Genomic DNA, 18,329 nt, shown 5'->3' with positions numbered 1-18,329 from the left:
AAAGAAATTTGCAATCGTCAAAGGCATTTTTTAGATCCAAAGATTTTAATAGCAGGATATTTAAAAATCAATGTGAAAACTAATTACAAACTATTTAATTTAATTTGGAACGCAGCATTTTATTTTAAAAATAGCCAGTGGCAATTTTGTTTTAATATCTTGATTACGATACAATAAAATTTTATCCTTGCGGTCATTCATGCGTAGTTACTTAGTACACGAAAAAAGTATGTACTATGAAAACTAGAAGGCAAATTCAAGCAATTTGATTGGACGAGAAGTTGTAAGTATGTGCTAAATAACATATATAAACGGCTGTTCCCTTGATTTTGGTTTTGATAATGCGTACATAGATTTTGTGTCATAAATTCATATACCATTATCTTTCGTATCAATCAATTCCATGCTCATGCCTGAACACATAATTATATACCAAATTGACCCAGACAGTTAATATATCAACTTGAGATGTTCACTTCTTCTTATATCTATTTAGGAACACTTAGTGCAATTAATTAATCAATTTGTAAACATCGATCAACTTTTTACTTTTAGAATTGATAAATAGTTTGATTTCACTTAATTTCAAGTTTTGTAATTATTATGACGGGTGCCACATGTGGAGCAGGATCTGCTTACCCTTCCGGAGCACCTGAGATCACCCCCAGTTTTTGTTTGGGTTCGTGTTGCTTAGTCTTTAGTTTTCTATGTTGTGTCATCTGTACTATTATTTGTCTGTTTGTCTTTTTATTTTTGGCCATGGCTTTGTCAGTTTGTTTTCGATCTATGAGTTTGACTGTCCCTCTGGTATCTTTCGTCCCTCTTTTACAACGAGAGATCATCTCAAACAAAAGATTGAAGCAATACTATGTTGAGTCTTTTTTTTATAAGTCCAACAATATGAGGTGGATGACTGGTATCACAGAAACAATTTTTAATTGTCATTTATTTTGTCCGCAGATGATAATACGACGTTTTTATGAAGTTTCAAAGAATCACAAGAGTGCACCCGCTGAAATGTTTCGCCTGTTTATGTTTTAATTTTATTGAATAATAATGATGAGGATGAGGTCAAGGTCAAATGAACCTGCTAGACAAACATGGTGACCAAACCATCATTCCATACACCAAATATAGTTGATCTATTGCTATATGTACCTGATAAACTGACAAAACCATGGAAAATTAACATTGACCAATGAACCATGAAAATGAGTTCAAGGTCAGATGAACCCTTCCAGACAGACATGTACAACTTACAATCATTCCATACTGAAATATAGTGACCCTATTGCTTATAGTACCTGAGAAATAGACCAAAACCCTAAAACTAAACATTGTTCAATGGCCAATAAAATAAAGGTCAAGGTCTCTTTTGTTTTTTGTCGCATGCATGACAAAAACTAGGGAAACTTTAAACGACAATGGGATTGACTGATGCTTATTACCCTCCAATGGGGTTGGAAAATAGCAGGATATTAATGAATGAATTCAAAAATAGAGTGCATGATTATATCACTATTTTTGGTCCCTTGAATTCGAAAATCAAAATTTTTTAAGTCAAGCAAATAATTTTGTTTAGATCTTCATAGTCTGACACATATCTGTAGTAATGGTTTTGAATTTTTTCTTAAACATTTGCGCAAAAGTTTCAACTCCTTGAATTTAGATCAAAACTGCGAAATGGGTTCTTGATATTTAAATTAAGTTACGAACCATGGCTTTACCCAAAAAGATATTTTGCTTCAAATTCGTTTTATAAAGATGATACGATGTGTAAAATATCTTTTCCGGTAAAACTTTAGCTCCTATCTATTTTGTACAAAAAACATGTTTAAAATAACATCTTTTTTGTTAAAAATATAATTTTCAACATTCCAAGTAACCTTTCTGCACTAGTGTTTTCCAGATTGTATTTATCTGTTTGTTTCTCAATACAAGTAACATAGTTTTAAAAGTCTTGAATAATTTGACTGTTTTTGCAATTTTGAATAAAGGCTCTAAGAGAAGACAACAATATTCTCGATTAGAGCTTTTTTGCACAGTGTAAAAACTGTAAAGTTTAGTTTCAATCCGTTTAAAACTCTGCCAAAAAGAACTTAACTCGAAGTGTGCTGACGGAGGAACTGACGTACGATGGATGAACGACTCATATGGTAGAATATTTTTATTCAACATTTCATGCAGACGAAACAAAAATATGTTTTTCTTTTATTTTAGTCTCCTTATCATCATTGCTGTGGTTTTCAGTGAATAATGGTAGCCTTTCCATGCCTTCCAGTTTATTCCATTAGCATAAGAAGAATGTTTTCCGGACAGGTAGAGTCCATTCAGATTGGCACCATGACATCTTTCATACCACCAGCCTCCTTTGAAACTGGTTGCACAATTTGCAGAATGAGTATCATTATCCTGGTCTTTTGTCGAAAATTTTTGACCTTTATGATAGGAAAGAGAATTTCCTGTAAAAAAAACCAGAAGATTAATACAACTACTCTACAATATGAGCAGACGGAATATTTGATGATGTTGCAAAAAAATGGATAGTATACAGTTATTGACAGTTGATGAGGTTGATACAATGATTTGTCAACTCCACAGATATGATATCGGAGATGTACTTTTCCTATCAAATTTTTAATTTTGTCAGATGCTTGTGTCAATAATAAGCATTCAGACTTTTCTTTATTTTTCTCTTACTTAAATGTATAATACACAAAGTACTCCCTTTTCATTAAATTATATATACAAAACATTTTATTTCACAAACATGGGAATGGAGGTTGACTTTTAATATTTTGGGTTTTGGCGTTTCTGCTGAAGGTAAATCCAGAAAAAAACGCTTTGGACGCATCAAATTTTAATAGTGTTATTTTTATTTTCTCCAGTATATATAGTACATCTTTAAAAAACGAAAATTTGCCTGAAAATTAGTTTAAAGTTTTTTTTTTCATTTCAGTAGTTTTTCCTGTCATTTGATCTATAAATATGATATTTTGTGAGTAAATAATTCTATTTAAACATAATTCTAAATTTTGCTACTTAAAAAAACCAGCATATTCTAACCTCCAACATGTTCAATGTCAGTGAAATATTCCTGCATTTTAAAGACCATATTTTAATACCCAGTCACCCACTTAGGTGTTAAATAATGCCTTTTCTAACCATATGAAATAGACGAATTCGTTTAACACTTGGCAACTAGTTAAGGGCATACAATACAGTTTTGATCCGACGGTGAATTTTTGACTAACATTTGCATGCAAGCTATTTTTCATCTAGTCAATTCAAATATGTTATAAAAAAAGTATACCTTCATGTGTTACTTTTGGAGATAAATGGGGTCGAAAGTTTAGACATTTACCCAAAATGTCAGTTTCTTGGACATTTCTATCCTATGAACGGACATGCCCATCGTTTTGGTTTCAAACGATTATCACAAGCGAATTTTTGTAAAAACATTTGGAATATCTTCTTAACTTAAGTATGCTCTAAATTTGTGTAACAATTTTTTGGAAATATTTCATTTTTATCAAATTTTTTTTTCAACATTTTATGCTGAACATTTATCTCATTAAAAAATATTTCATCGGTGATTTGTTTATAAAAATTGTTACAATTAATCTTCATACATAATCAAGCCTAATGTCATTTTTTCAAGCTATTGATTAAAATCAGTCTAAAAATGCATCTTTTCCCGATTTGTCACAGTTTGAAGTCGCGAAAAATAACATTGTACGCTAGCAACGTTCTAACCTCCCCTGTAACTGTATCGTATTCCCAGCCAATTACAATGAATAAAAAATAATGTATCCAAGACTATAATATCAATCAGTACACATCCAATGGATTTAAATAAATACGTCATAAACAGTCAGAGAAAACCATGATCTTGTGCAATGCAACTATAAGTATCGAGAATGAGTTGGTATATATACACATTAAAGATAGGACCTAAGGAACCTCACCGTCAAACAAAAGCAAAAGTTACAATAGAGAACGAAAAATCGTAACTTTTGTCGTAAATTTTTGTAAAATTTCCAGATTGGAGGAAGTAGCGCTGACAGATCCGAAAAGAACATGTTAATAACAACTCATTACTGGTGAGCTGCAGGCCAAATATGATCCCATTCTGTTCTATGGTATTGGAGAAATGTGTGTCAAACTTTTGAATGTTCATTCAACATATACTAGCAGATTGCACATAGGGAGAAGGTATCTGACAGACCGAAAAAGTACTAACACGTTACAACTCATTACTGTCAACACGGGAGTGAAAGGAATTTTAATTGTGTTTAAACCTTAAATGATTTTTTTTGTATTGATTTTGTTTAACGTCAATGCTTTTTCTATAACGTTATTTAAAAAAATATGACTTAGGCAATATCATTCTACTTTGTAAGATTAATATTGTTACTTATGATGCTTATTAAAAAAATTAATGGGTATATATTTCAAATTTCGGATTTTTTTCAACGGATTAACTGCAGACCACTTTCGTCGAGTAAAATTGCCTGATTCCATTTGTCATGGACTCCACTATGTTTGACAAACGACAATTTCACTATCTTTTATGCACGTTGTGCTGTGTTGTTTGAAATATTTAAGGAACGGTGCGTTTTAATATGTTGCTTTTAAAGTCATATATTTACTATTTGATACACAGGAAACAAATTAAAATATTGACGTCGATCTGAAGCGGAAGACGGAAGAACATTCAAAAATCGTTTTCTTTTCTCGAGTATTCCCTTGATAATACCAAATAAGTAATGAAAAGTGAAGAAAACAAACTACGCTGTTTAAGCTAGCTCTAGACACAGTGGCTCCAGAACACAAAAAATTCTACTGATTTATTGTTTGTGGTAATTGGAGAAGAGACACACAATACAAGTTTCCTCATTTAGATTTACAGAAGCTATAACTTCTAGTGGTAAGTTAAACATACCTGCATCGCCCCTATAAGTACCAAAGGTCAACACATATTTCGATTTCTCATCGCCTACTTTAACGTTATCATATTTAGCATAACGGTTCCAATTGGAGAAATCTTCCATGGTTATGATCAGTTCATATTTCCCTTGTGCCGTCAGCATATGGAGTTTGTCATTGCCTGAAAGGTAAAGTATTTAACATTCCGTCAAACTGTCAAAGATATTTAGAATGTGATGTCTCTCTCTCTCTCTCTCTCTCTCTCTCTCTCTCTCTCGCTAATACACATTGGACAGTCTAACGACTGTACAGCACAGACAAGGCTAGGGCAACGATATTGATAAAAGATAAAAAAAATATACGAACAAGATGAAATGAAATCGCATTGAGAGATATTTCGGTTCAACAAATGGCCGTCATCAGTGTCAGTCCCTTTTCAAAATGTGATAAAACAATGAGTTATTTGTTGTTTTAAAAGAGCTCACTCATTCATACATGTAATCTTGTACTCTATTTAATTAGCTTTAAAAAATTCTTAGCAGGCGCGGTTGTGTATGCTTTCATCCCCATACTTAAGTATAAGTGTACGGATATCTTTGACATCCCAATTCTGACACAAATATCACAATTCGAGATTGTCTACAAATATAGCCACCAATATTGACATTGCATTACTTTGAAAATTTTACCCCATGCACCTTCCAAATCCATCTTCTCATGCTCCATGTAAAAAACAGAAGCTAAATTTTAATATGAAGGGCTGCTCTGCTTTCGCTTTGTAAATAACAGCGTGATAAAATATTAATAGAGAAGGACTCACAGATGTACATATTTATAGCTGTTACAGTCTACCTCCTCTCCTTCCCTCCCCTCCCCCCCCCGGACGTAAATCCACATGTATTTTAACCTATGTGCAAACACTAAATATATAATGTCTATTTCGCTGTGAATACTACAGAACTGTTATTTCTATTATGTAGTGCATTATCAATTAGAGCTTCAATTTTAACATGTGAATACCAATTGTCAATTGGACAGACCGGATTAAATTAAAACACAACTTAACTACATTAACAATGTTCAAAATGTAATTTGAGCATGAACATATTTTTTTTGCATAAAATGTGCATTCAATGGCAGTTATTTTTTACTTGCCAATCAAGTTTTCTATTTGTTTTTATGTAAAACTTGTTTGAAACTTACAAAAGATGTTATGTGAAGATTTAAAACAAATCTAAGTCTTGCATGAATTATTTCTTTTTAAGTACGTAGTGGTTGTATGATGTGGTATCCACGAATGCGAAGACCACGAGACAAAGAACAATGTCTTGTTTTTAAGATGATTAACAAATAATTCATACCTAACCAAAATTCATTCTGCAGACTTCCAAATCCTTCTTTATATTCTTTCCAATCTCTGTAAAAATTTACTTTACCATTCATCCTCCTTTGAAACACCTAATATAAATTAATACACGAAAACATAAAAAAAAACTTTGAATATTGTATTAAAGTAAAAGTAAATTGTCTTTCCAGCTATTTTACTGATGGACGTTAAGCAATCAACAATCAACCAATCTCAATTTTTTAGCTGGTGCAAGTTCATTCTAACTGAGCTTAACGTCAAGTTTTTGTCTCGTTATGAATTCCGATATGATACTCCTTGACTGTGTTTACCAATATTGGAACGCACTGGTACTACCATCTCACCCTAATCTGGATCAGTGAACACTATATAAATAACAAATAGACGAAAGGGCGATAGAGCAGATTGTTACCCCGAGAAAACATTGTGAACCGAGGCCAAAGATTCTACAGATTCTTATACATGTGTGCAAAGTTTAAATGTCTGTTTCATTTAATGTTTTAAATCCTTATGTATTTTTTAATTAAAATGTACCAAAACAAACGCAAGTCCTGTGACAGTCTTAAAAGAAGTTAAGAACTTGTATCGATTGAAAAAGGCGAGTACTAAAAGATGAAGAATATTTAAATGAAAACGGCGTTATCCTGACGTATGAAGAAATTTTATTTCAAACCAAAAAAAAAATGAATGTAGTAATAATACAATTGATATCAAGTTGGTTACTACATGCACATGACTGTAAAATGGATGAATTATTGACTTATACTGAAACTAAGGTTGCAACTACTAACTAGTACTTAAACCCCACCATACTGTATGCATACGTGTTATGGAATGAACTAGATCTGATACCCTTTGAAATATACTGCCTTATACAGCATAGACAAATTTACATGCCTATCTCTAACATTCTGGTATAATTATCACAGGCGAGACCAACATTTACAATTTAGTTGTTATGTTCATTTTCTACTATACTAAGGCTTACTATTGTCTCTAAGATGTGCGCTAACGCTGATAACAAAAATTCCACAAATCACAAGGAAAAAATTCTCAACTGTTTTCATGATTGCTGTTTAGTTGTTGTAAATCTTGAACATTGGATAGAGATGTTTTAAGAATAATATTTCGATAATAAATGTTAATCACAACATTTCGTGATAAAATCTTTTTTTAGCATGTATATTGATTTTTGTGATAATATAATATTGTCTTCCGATTTTGCTACTCAAATAACATTGCCATGTGTTCAACATATATCATTTAGGATTGCCAAAATATGTTTCCATAATACTAAAATAATAGACTCAGTTTTATGATCTCCTCTAGAGGTAAAATAATGACAAAAATCAGCGCCATTCAAAGTATAACTCTATAGTTAACAAATCTCAGATCTCCTTTTATTCTTTCATACCAAATTTTTTTATTATCATTTTCCTCCAAAAAAACAGACGAAGAGATCATAAGGTTAACAGTAAGATTGGTACCATTAATGTTATTTAATGTGGTTTATATTGTCGCATTGCGAACAAATTCTAAGAGTAGAAACCTCATTTTTTTCTTATGTTGACTCTCTGTGTCATGTGTCACAGGGAAATGCTATTATTCCGGATATGTTCGAATATAAAAGATGTTATGTTTGGTATATGTAAATGCTGCATCATCACCCCCTCCCCAAAACCACAAACAAAAACAGATCTTCATACGGTCTTCAACAAAAGACAAATGTAATTAAGACTATAACATTCTATTCTTTAAATCGTCCCGATTCTTAGACAAGATATGGTTAAAGACAGGCGGACTAGTCCAAAGGGATATTCACATTCTTAAGTCGAAAACGATCTGAAAATTCCTCAGCAAAAAAAAATAAAAAAAACGAAAAACGACCAAAAGACAAACAAGTCTACAAAACACAACTTAGAAAACTAAAGACTGAGCAAGGTCTTTGCATCGGAATTAAACATATTTATTCTAAAACCAGTTGTTGGCATGACACGGGTTATGTTCTTCTCATATATTTTACGATGGTATAATACTAAACCCCTAACAGGAGGGATTGTGCCTGATATTCATATGATGAAGACATAATCTTTCAATCAGTTTAATTGAGGTCTTTAGCTGGCATGTCAGTAACTGCTAGTAGTCTGTTGTTATTTATGTATTATTGTCCTTTTGTTTATTTTCTTTTGTTTCCTATTCTGACATCGGACTCGGACTTCTCTTAAACTGAGTTTTACTGTGCGTACTGTTGTGTGTTTGTTTTTTCTACATTGGCTAGAGGTATAGAGGGAGGGTTGAGATCTCAAAAAACATGTTTAACCCCGCCGCATTTTTGCGCCTGTCCCAAGTCAGGAGCCTCTGGCCTTTGTTAGACTTGTATCATTTTTAATTTTAGTTTCTTGTGTATAATTTGGAGTTTAGTATGACGTCCATTATCACTGAACTAGTATACATATTTGTTTAGGGGCCAGCTGAAGGACGCCTCCGGGTGCGGGAGTTTCTCGCTGCATTGAAGACCTATTGGTGGCCTTCGGCTGTTGTCTGCTCTATGGCCGGGTTGTTGTCTCTTTGACACATTCCCCATTTCCATTCTCAATTTTAACAATAACTCCACAAAAAAAAATCAAAAAAAAACCAAAAAAAAAAAAAAAACCCGGAGGTAATCTTAGGTGCTCCGAATGGGCAAGCAGATTCTGATCCACATGTGACACCCGTCGTGTCACTCATGTAAGTACATATTTGGTGATTAGTCTAATGCGGTGATCACATTCGAGGAAAAGAGGACTGGATTGCAGTTACGACAACTGGAACATATCCGTCGTCTTCTGTGAAACAGATATTCCATAACGGTCAACTAACTCGTGATTGCGTCCGTAAAAACCACCAAAATGGAATGAATTGCAACGAATATTTTTATTTTAATAATTAACAACAGATAATTCAAAGGGCCAATATTTGGACATACACTTTTACAGATGACTTGAACAAATCGAAAAGATCTTATATACATATGCAATTATAAAGAAGACTTAAATTTCTGATTGTAAAAAATATTACTTCTTTAACTGAATAATCATTTTTTTTAAATAAATCTTAATTTTTGTTCGTGTGTGCAGATCTAGACTTAACATTGAAACGCAATATTTATTCCAGGGCTTACTTGTATTTCCTATATCAAGATTTCCTTGATAGAGGGTTGCTGCTGACAAGGAAGCTATTAAACCAAGAGTTCCAAGTGGTGAAGTTGAAATCATCACTTTGTAAATTTTACGGACGCCATCACGAGTTGGTTGACCGTTATGGAATATCCGTTTCAGAGATGACAGTTGATATGTTCCAATTGTCGTAACTACAATCCCGTCCCCTTTTTCCAGAATGTGACCTACCGAATTAGACTTACTACCGGGTTTGTACTAGCATGAGCTACACGACGGGTGCCACATGTGGAGCAGAATATCTGCTTACCCTTCAGGAGCACCTAAGACCACCCCCAGTTTTTGGTTGGGTTCGTGTTGCCCAGTTTTTAGTTTTCTATGTTGTGTTTTGTGTTTTGTGTACTGTTGTTTGTCTGTTTGTCTGTTGGTCTTTTTATTTTTTTAGCCATGGCGTTGTCAGTTCGTTTTCAAATTATGAGTTTGAATGTCCCTTTGGTATCTTCCGCCTCTCTTTTACATAGACACAATATTTTTCTCTTGACTGTTTGAGAAGACTTGTATGCCCAAAAACATAGTTGTTGAAAATTAATATTGCATCATGCTAAATAAAGTATGGAATGATCGATTGATTGATATTTAACTATTGTATGGGTTCTAGTACACCATCTTCATGCAAAGAGCAGAATTTGCCATCATCTACCAAAATTATAGTTTTGATTCATTTAAGGAACTGTTCAGTTGATCACACATTCAACAATACGTGACAATGTAATACGAATCTTATAAAAAGTTCATACACGAAGCTATCATACTGTAGTTGCATACATCTACGTCATTACAACTCTGGTGTTTTTTTGATTTATTGGTATTCATACCACATCTCCTTTTTTATACTAAGATTTTTAGTAAACAAGTTTGAAAGACTTTTATTACATGGTGTGAAATAAATTCAGGAGAAATTGATTCTACTATTTTCAGAAAGTGTTTATGATAACAATAACCTCTCTCTTAATTTTTTGATTTTGATTTTCATTCCTTCCATTCTTCATTATGAATTAAACACTAGTATAATTTCAAAACTGAAGCCACTAACTACATATCATCATCTATAATTACCGACTATTTTATTCAAAGTTTCGAGTATGGCCTACACTAACATTAAAAAAAATAAACAGAGAGAGAGACGAAATTTTTGATTACATCTTATGTAATACTTTGGTTTAGACTGTCTGATACTTAGGGATATTTAAAGATGTATAAAATTATCTCTGTTTTGGTTGCTCACCGATTTTGTCAATATAATGGAGGCATAAACAACTGTGATACAAGTGGGAGGTTTAGCTAGCTATAAAACCAGGTTTAACCCACCATTTTCTTCGGAAAATGTCTGTACCAAGTCAGAAATATGTTAGTTGTTTTCCACTCGTTCCATTGATTGATAAAGTTTGATTTTATCAGTTTTTATGGAATTTCCCTTTTTGAATTTACCTTGGAGCTCGGTATATTTTTTAATTGATTTTAACTGCATTTTGTTCGATTACATACATGTGTCTTTGGTAAAAAGATGGATGCCACATATGGAAGAGGAAATGCTTACCGTTCTTGATTTAACACTGTTTTTATATTAAGTTTATTTATAATGTGTCCGAGTTGCTCAATTATTAGAATGCAATATTGATTTCAAGGATTAGGTAGGATTTAGTTTTTTGTCTCTGCATCATTTTCCTTTTGGCCAAATAAAAGGTTTTGTAGTGACTTTTTGACAAAGGATTTTGTAGTGATCCCTCAGTATCTTGTTACTTTTTATTATGATATTCAAGGGTCCCATTTGGTTAAGCGAGAACTCAGTCGGTTGATCTGCATTTGTATGTTGCATAGAAGAAAAGTCAGTTGTTCAAGTAGGAAACTCGTGTAAAAAAAAATGCAATCAATTTTGTACAATTTAATAGTTTTCTCGAATTCGTAGTCTTTTGGCACATATTACTGATTATCTAACCAAATGTTCCATCATTACAAAGAGAATAAAGAGAAATTAAGGAGTTAAATGTTTGTTTTATTTTGGAATAAAACTGAAAGGTGACACGATAATTATTCAAATCTTTTTAATAACAAATGTTTGAAAATGTGCGGTAAAAATTAGAGGAGTGAAAATGAACATTGAAATTTGCATCAAACAACACTGAAAATTAATGTGCGGCTTTATAATTATTTCCTGAGCAAAGAATGCAAAATACAACATATTTTCAAAAATAATAAATATACTGTCTGTTTATCAATAGAACGTAATATAACTAAGCCCTTTGATGAATATAACATATTTGACTCAGTCATTTGACAAGTTGTTTCCATCTTTTTTTCCAAAATATCGCAAATTTGATATTCCAGTCCCCCCATGTTCTAAGTGATAAAATCAGTCAATATTACAATTAAAAGAAAAAAAAAATTGTAATGATTATTCATGATCACGTCGGTAATATTCTATGAAAGACGAATTTGCATGAATTCCAAAGCTTTGCAAATTTTCAACTTTAATGTTGTTTTCTTCGAAATTACATATTTCTTGCGCTTGGTAAGTAATAAGAATACTGTGTAAAGTAATACTGGCAGTTTACTGATTTAAAAGGGAGGCGAAAGATACCAAACGGACATTCAAACCCATAAGTCGAAAATAAAGTAAACGAAAAGGTGCAAACAAAAAACAATTTTGTCGCATTTCAAATCACTCACATTTTTTTCTGGTTATTATCTTTATAATCATGATCTCTAAATAAATGAGATGCGGGGTAAACATCAATTAGACAGCAACTTGGCAACGAAAAGTTAACCACAAAAGATATCTAGAGGCCACAACATGACTTTTCAAAATGGACTAGCGCCTGAAACTTAATTTTTTTAAACAAATTTATAGATATTATTACTTTTCCCTGCTATATACCCTTTATTACATCAGTTGTGTATTGATTCAAGTGTGCCTCTCTCATCACTATATGTATATATATTTTTTTCTGTATATTCAATTGTTTTCTGTGTACCGATGTAATGCATTGACTGTGTGAGTATAAATATATATTTAGTATAATACCAGTATATAAAGACTATTTTCATTGCAACAGAAACCAAAGAGACCTGTACAAACATTTATATGATCTGATGAGTTAAGCCTTTTTCAACTGATTTGTATAGTTTGTTCTTATGTTGTGCTGTTACACCACTGTCCCAGGCAGGGGGAGGGTTGAGCGCTCACAAACATGTTTAACCCCGCCACATTCTGTATGTGCCTGTCCCAAGTCAGGAGCCTGTAGTTCAGTGGTTGTCGTTGGTTCATGTCTGTCAAATTTGTTTGTGGTAAATTGTTTTGTTATAAATTAGGCTGTTAGTTTTCTCAATTGAATTGTTTTATATTTTTCATGTCGGGACCTTTTATAGCCGACTATACGGTATGGTTTTTTCTCATTGTTGAAGGCCGTTCTCGATTGCCTATAATTGCCTACATCCACTTCATTTGAACCTTGGTGGATTGTTGACTCATTGGTAATCATTCCACATCTCCTTATTTATATATATATATGTGAGGATCACTGAAGGACCTACGGGAGATACAGCTTTACAGAAAAAATGTTATATATTAAATTGGTTTGCATTGAGTTAATGTTTAATTAATGCGTTTATTTATGCTGACATATGTGTAGCTATTGTCTTGCTGATCGTTTTAAATTTTCTTAGGACCCGATCGACAATTTCGATTATGATAACTTATGTGTTATGTTATTCATAGATCTTATCATCTAAATCTCAAGATTAAAACATGCTTCAAATTAAAAAAAAGACGACCTTAAACACGAAAGGTAGTTTGTGAGTATTCAACCCTTCTTCTATTATTGGAATAAACAACTATCATTAAATACACTAAAAAAAAAGATTCGGAACAATTGACCTTGCACTGTTTCATCGCCGGTGAATTACCTGCCAACAGGCCAATATATGAGATCTCACTAAAATACACACATATTAATCTCAAAAATGCAATAAAAAGCTTTTTTAAACATAAAATAATGTTAAAAGCTCCCATGAACCTACAAATATGGAACGTTGGCAGTCATTTTTCACACAATTATAAAAAAGGCAATAACTTCTGCTAGGATTCAATTGACGATTTGGTCATGTTGCCCCATTGGTAGATCTTGGTTGGTTGGTCATTTTTGGGATATATTCACTTAAGGTTAATAAATCCTTAAATTTCGTGATTCTGAAGCGTTTTTCTGGACTTACCTTCATCGGGAACGCTCACACCTAAACCTTTTGAAAGGCAGGGATGTAAAAATATGTAGAAACGGTAGGAGCTACATTTATATCATCAAACAAAAGGAACATAAAAAGAATAACCTAATTCATCGGGGTCATCTTTGCCTGAGGGAGTTTGTACCATAGTTTCTTAACACTTTCTTAATTCATCAACGGGGAATTTTAGAAATATATGTTATAAATCATGTCGATACCGAAACACTGACTTCTGAGTTGATGTAGACTGGTACCCGGCCGTTATTGGATTTGTATATCCCGAAGACATACTGAATATTTTACGGAGGGAACCAACCTAGAGTTGATGATACTCACGGGGACAAGCAGTCCATACATTTAGTCCTCAATGGTGTATATAAGGTTTCCATAGACAATATCGATCATGCTGAATTATTTTTAGATATTTTCTTGCTGATCATTTTTGTTGTTCAAAATTTCTAAGAAGTCGATCGACAATTTTGATTATGTTAACTTATTTATAGTTGTATTTATAGATCTTATCTTACTGATCACGTTTGCTCCATAAGGAGTCGATTGACAATTTCGTACCATCGAAGGGAATGGTAGATAGTGAGGTGCTGATCATTTTTAGGAAAGAGGTTTTTTCTATCTGTTATAGTTTTCGAGATAATATCTTAACTTATGATCTGACCAATATGTTCTATATTTAACAACAAAAGCCTAGTGTTTTTCATGGCGGACATACGCGACACATTTTGTTTTAACAAGATTCCCTAGGAATGATTGTGAACAAGTTTAGTTCAGATAGACATGTTTGTTTCAGAGGATACAATTAAAACAAAAACTGACCACGACGGACATCTAGTTGCTGCAATAGATAACATGAACCTTCGGTTTCAATTTCAAATTTATATGATTAAAGATATGATCTTAATGTCTCTTGATATTAAACAGATAGCAATTTCAAGGGAAAACAGATATGATGATGCCATGTTTACATTTTTTTCTTACGAAATCTAATACACAGGCCTTAGCTGATTTCTCCTTTAGGCCCTAATTTCAACTTATTGTATAGTGATAGTGACACAGACAAAACATCAAATCTCTTTATTATTGCTGCATACATGTTTCATATTAAAAAATAAAGAGTACAAATTGTATAATAATATAAGATTCGCATCTGATCTTCAAACGTTTAAGAATTTTTGGTAAATCCAAATCACATTTTCAGACCAACGGACCTTTCTACTTATAATGTAGATCAACGGACACAGTTCTAGGTCATAAAAACGGAATGACACCATTCTTATAACCATGGATAGTAAGACGATTCGAAATATCCGTATATTGCTCAGAATAATTAAACGAATTTAAATGAATAATATGTACAATAAGGTACTGCTTGAATTATTCATCTTTATTGATGTTATTTTTAAATAAGCCGAAATATTGAAGGAAAATATAATGACACTTCAATCAAAATATATATTCGCTTATGTTCAATCAGTTTCAATTGAAAACCACAACATTGTGTATTATTATACTTCATGTCAAAATGCAAGATTTTGATTGGTTAATACGAGGGAGACAATATACATTTATTTCCCGTGCCGGAGGGAGATATGAAGATTGGTTCACCCAAGAATATTCATATTTCACGAGGGCTCTGCCCGAGGGAAATATGATTTTTCGAGGGTGAGCAAATCTTCATATCTCCCGAGGCAAAGGGAAATGAATGTTTTATTCCACTGCCTATGCTTTGTTTACTATCAATACATTAAATATTATTTTGCATACATTTGTTTTCTTATCCGCTTTTTGTTTTTGTAAGTCAACTAAACACGACATACCCATTGATAAACAGTAAGGATCAAAATTTATTTATAAGTCTTTTTGTTTTATCGTCTGAAATAAATTTGAACATGATAATGATTTTTGCTATCGCTATTTTAAGAAGAATACGAAGTTAAAAACGTTATGTACATTAACCGCGCGTAACGTCGCACGAAGTAATCCCGACATTTCAGAGGGGAATATGATCCTCAGAATGGAATATGAAGATTTGTTCAATGACACGTGGGATAGTCTCAACCAATCAAATATTGATTAAATTATCAATATGTTTAAACAGTGGAATAATTTACTCTATCCTATGGTAAATACTCTATTACCCTTCATGGAGACGCTTGATCAAGTGTGCGCTTTATTAAATACGACTCTCTATCCTATGGCAAATACTCTATTACCCTTCACGGAGACGCTTGATCAAGTGTGCGCTTTATTAAATACGGATGGTTGTTATGTACTAGACGTCATAGTTTATTACTTTGAATTTGAAATTTAATCGATAGTAATAACAGAACATTCAGTATAATAAATTAATTAACACATATCTGAGAAGGTGAAAGAGCAGATTGTTACCTCTCGAAAAGACATTGTCAACCTTGGCTTCGCCTCAGTTGACAATGTTTTCTCGGGGTAACAATCTGCTCTATCACCCTCTCAGCTATGTGTCATTTATATAATAGTGTCAGGAGCCTGTAATTCAGTGGTTGTCGTTTGTTGCTGTGTAACTTATTTGTTTTTTTCGTTCATTATTTTGTACATAAATTAGGCCGTAAGTTTTCTCGTTTGAATTGTTTTACATTTGTCATTTCGGAGCCTTTTATAGTTGACTATGCGGTATGGGCTTTGCTCATTGTTGAAGGCCGTACGGTGACCTATAGTTGTTAATTTCTTTGACATTTTGTCTCTTGTAGAGAGTTGTCTCATTGGCAATCATACCACATCTTCTTTTTATATCGAACAAGATGAATGTGTATATTCGTAGTCATGCATTTAACAGTATAGAAAAAACGCATCAGCGAAACATTAATATACATTTATACTAAACAAGTGAATTTGGATATAGTTTATACGTAGGGGAATGGAAATTTTCTTTCTTCCTACAGAAAGTCGATTAATACTGTCTTGAATCAATTGAAAGCTTTTAATATTTACATTTATATTGAATACTTATACTATTACGGACGTGTGGCTTCAAGAATTCTCGATTACAAAATCAACTGACAAGGACTTTCCATATTAATCAGAACAAAAGAAATATTCAATATGGCGTGCACTGATGGTTGGAAATCACTAAATGTCCTTAACAAATGTCTTTTAATATCAACATCAATGGCAATATTTTCACTGATCATGGGAATTTCTACTCCTTTTTGGATAACAGTTCATATACCGGAAAATTCAGTGTCGTTTACAGAGAATTTTGAAGCTGATTTTTACGTTCCTTCGGTAAATTTTAAAGCATTTTTGATAAAAATGATTGAAAATGACCAGTACTTTGGACTTTGGCAGTGGTGCATCGGAGGGAACGGTTGTATTGATTTAGGTTGGATATCTATGTTTATATCCGACACGGATTGGCATGCATGGCCAGATGAACTTAATACACTCATAGGTAAGATTACTTTATTGTACTTTTAAAATTGAACTTGAAGATAAAAACAAAATGCATCATTCAAAAGTTGAGTAAAAGGGATAATATGCCTTGAAAGATACGAAATTTTGTATAAGGAAAGAAAAGGAGGGGGAATGGATATGATAGGCGCTCCTTTTGCTCACATCTAACATCGTAGAAGTGACAAAAGATGATTTCCGTTTAAAATCAATGCATGAAACCAGTGGAAGAGATAATTAGGCATGCTGTTTTCGAAGTTGGCGTCAGCGGTGTCGTCAACAATTGTTAAAGTTTGTGATTAGGTCAGTTTAAGAAGAACCACTTTTGGTAAGCCAATGATATTTAGTATGCAGTTTTAAGCATTCACGCATTTCACCTCCATGGGTTTGCATGGCCCCTCCCCCCTCAGTCATAGTCTATTGTCTTTGAAACTTTTGCACATTATACATTCAAAGTTTGTGACTATGTCGGTTCAAGAAGTAATTGAAACTCTTGCATATTATACATTTAAAATTTGTGATTATGTCAGTTGAAGAAGAACGACTAATGATAGCTCATTGATATTTGGTATGCAGTTGTTTTAGCATTGGGAAATCTTATTTCCATGGAGATGATTTGGTTCCGCCCCTAAGTCACAGTCTATTTTGCACTTTTTACATAAAAGTTTGTGATTAGGTATATGTATATACTAATATGATGTGGAATTTGTTATAAAATCATAAAACAACTTTATCTTTTATCTTAAATTATACTAAGTTTCCATTTATTATTCTGTATCCGGGATGTCTTACTTGTATTTTGTCAAGTGTACGGATCGTCATACATAACAAAATTACATTACACTACAAAAATATCATAAATGTGATTGATAGAATCAGGAAAACGCTCCGTTGAAGAATTTTACGCTTAAGGTGGCTCGGCCCTTTAACAGTGCGCATATTTTAACGCATGTATCTAACGACGAGCGCCTTGGAAACGGTCGCTTTGAGGGGTTTTCTCAAAAATAGTTTTGACGTTTGACGACATTGGAACGCGGGCGTGTATGAAAGCACCCTTTCCCGATGTCAACAAACCATGAAAAACGTTCTACAAAACAGAAACACGTACGGTCAGAACTACAGAGTGGTTTGTTCATTTTTCACATAAAAAGGACAGAATT

At 32.8% G+C, this 18,329-nt stretch overlaps 2 protein-coding genes across 2 annotated transcripts in view; both read right to left on the bottom strand.

The window, feature by feature from the left end:
- LOC127701981 (fibrinogen-like protein A) overlaps window positions 1-7,394 on the bottom strand; it is a 91,190-nt gene extending 83,796 nt beyond the window's left edge. Inside the window, exon 1 of the mRNA XM_052205954.1 lies at window positions 7,284-7,394. Coding sequence (XP_052061914.1) covers window positions 7,284-7,362 — 79 coding nt within the window. The 5' untranslated portion in view covers window positions 7,363-7,394. The remainder of the gene's footprint in view (window positions 1-7,283) is intronic.
- On the bottom strand, window positions 2,153-6,648 carry LOC127702210 (ficolin-1-like). The gene is made up of 3 exons (XM_052206322.1): window positions 6,291-6,648; window positions 4,946-5,110; window positions 2,153-2,462 (listed from the first exon to the last, which is right to left on the bottom strand). The coding sequence occupies exons 1-3, from the start codon at window positions 6,370-6,372 to the stop codon at window positions 2,212-2,214; spliced, it is 498 nt and encodes a 165-aa protein (XP_052062282.1). The 5' UTR covers window positions 6,373-6,648; the 3' UTR covers window positions 2,153-2,211.
- Window positions 7,395-18,329: the final 10,935 nt, after the last annotated feature.

Source organism: Mytilus californianus, unplaced genomic scaffold (genome assembly GCF_021869535.1).
Source record: "Mytilus californianus isolate M0D057914Y unplaced genomic scaffold, xbMytCali1.0.p SCAF_5, whole genome shotgun sequence".
NCBI lineage: Eukaryota > Metazoa > Mollusca > Bivalvia > Mytilida > Mytilidae > Mytilus > Mytilus californianus.
Note: the sequence above shows the minus strand (reverse complement) of the source record. Positions and strands in the feature narration are given on the sequence as shown.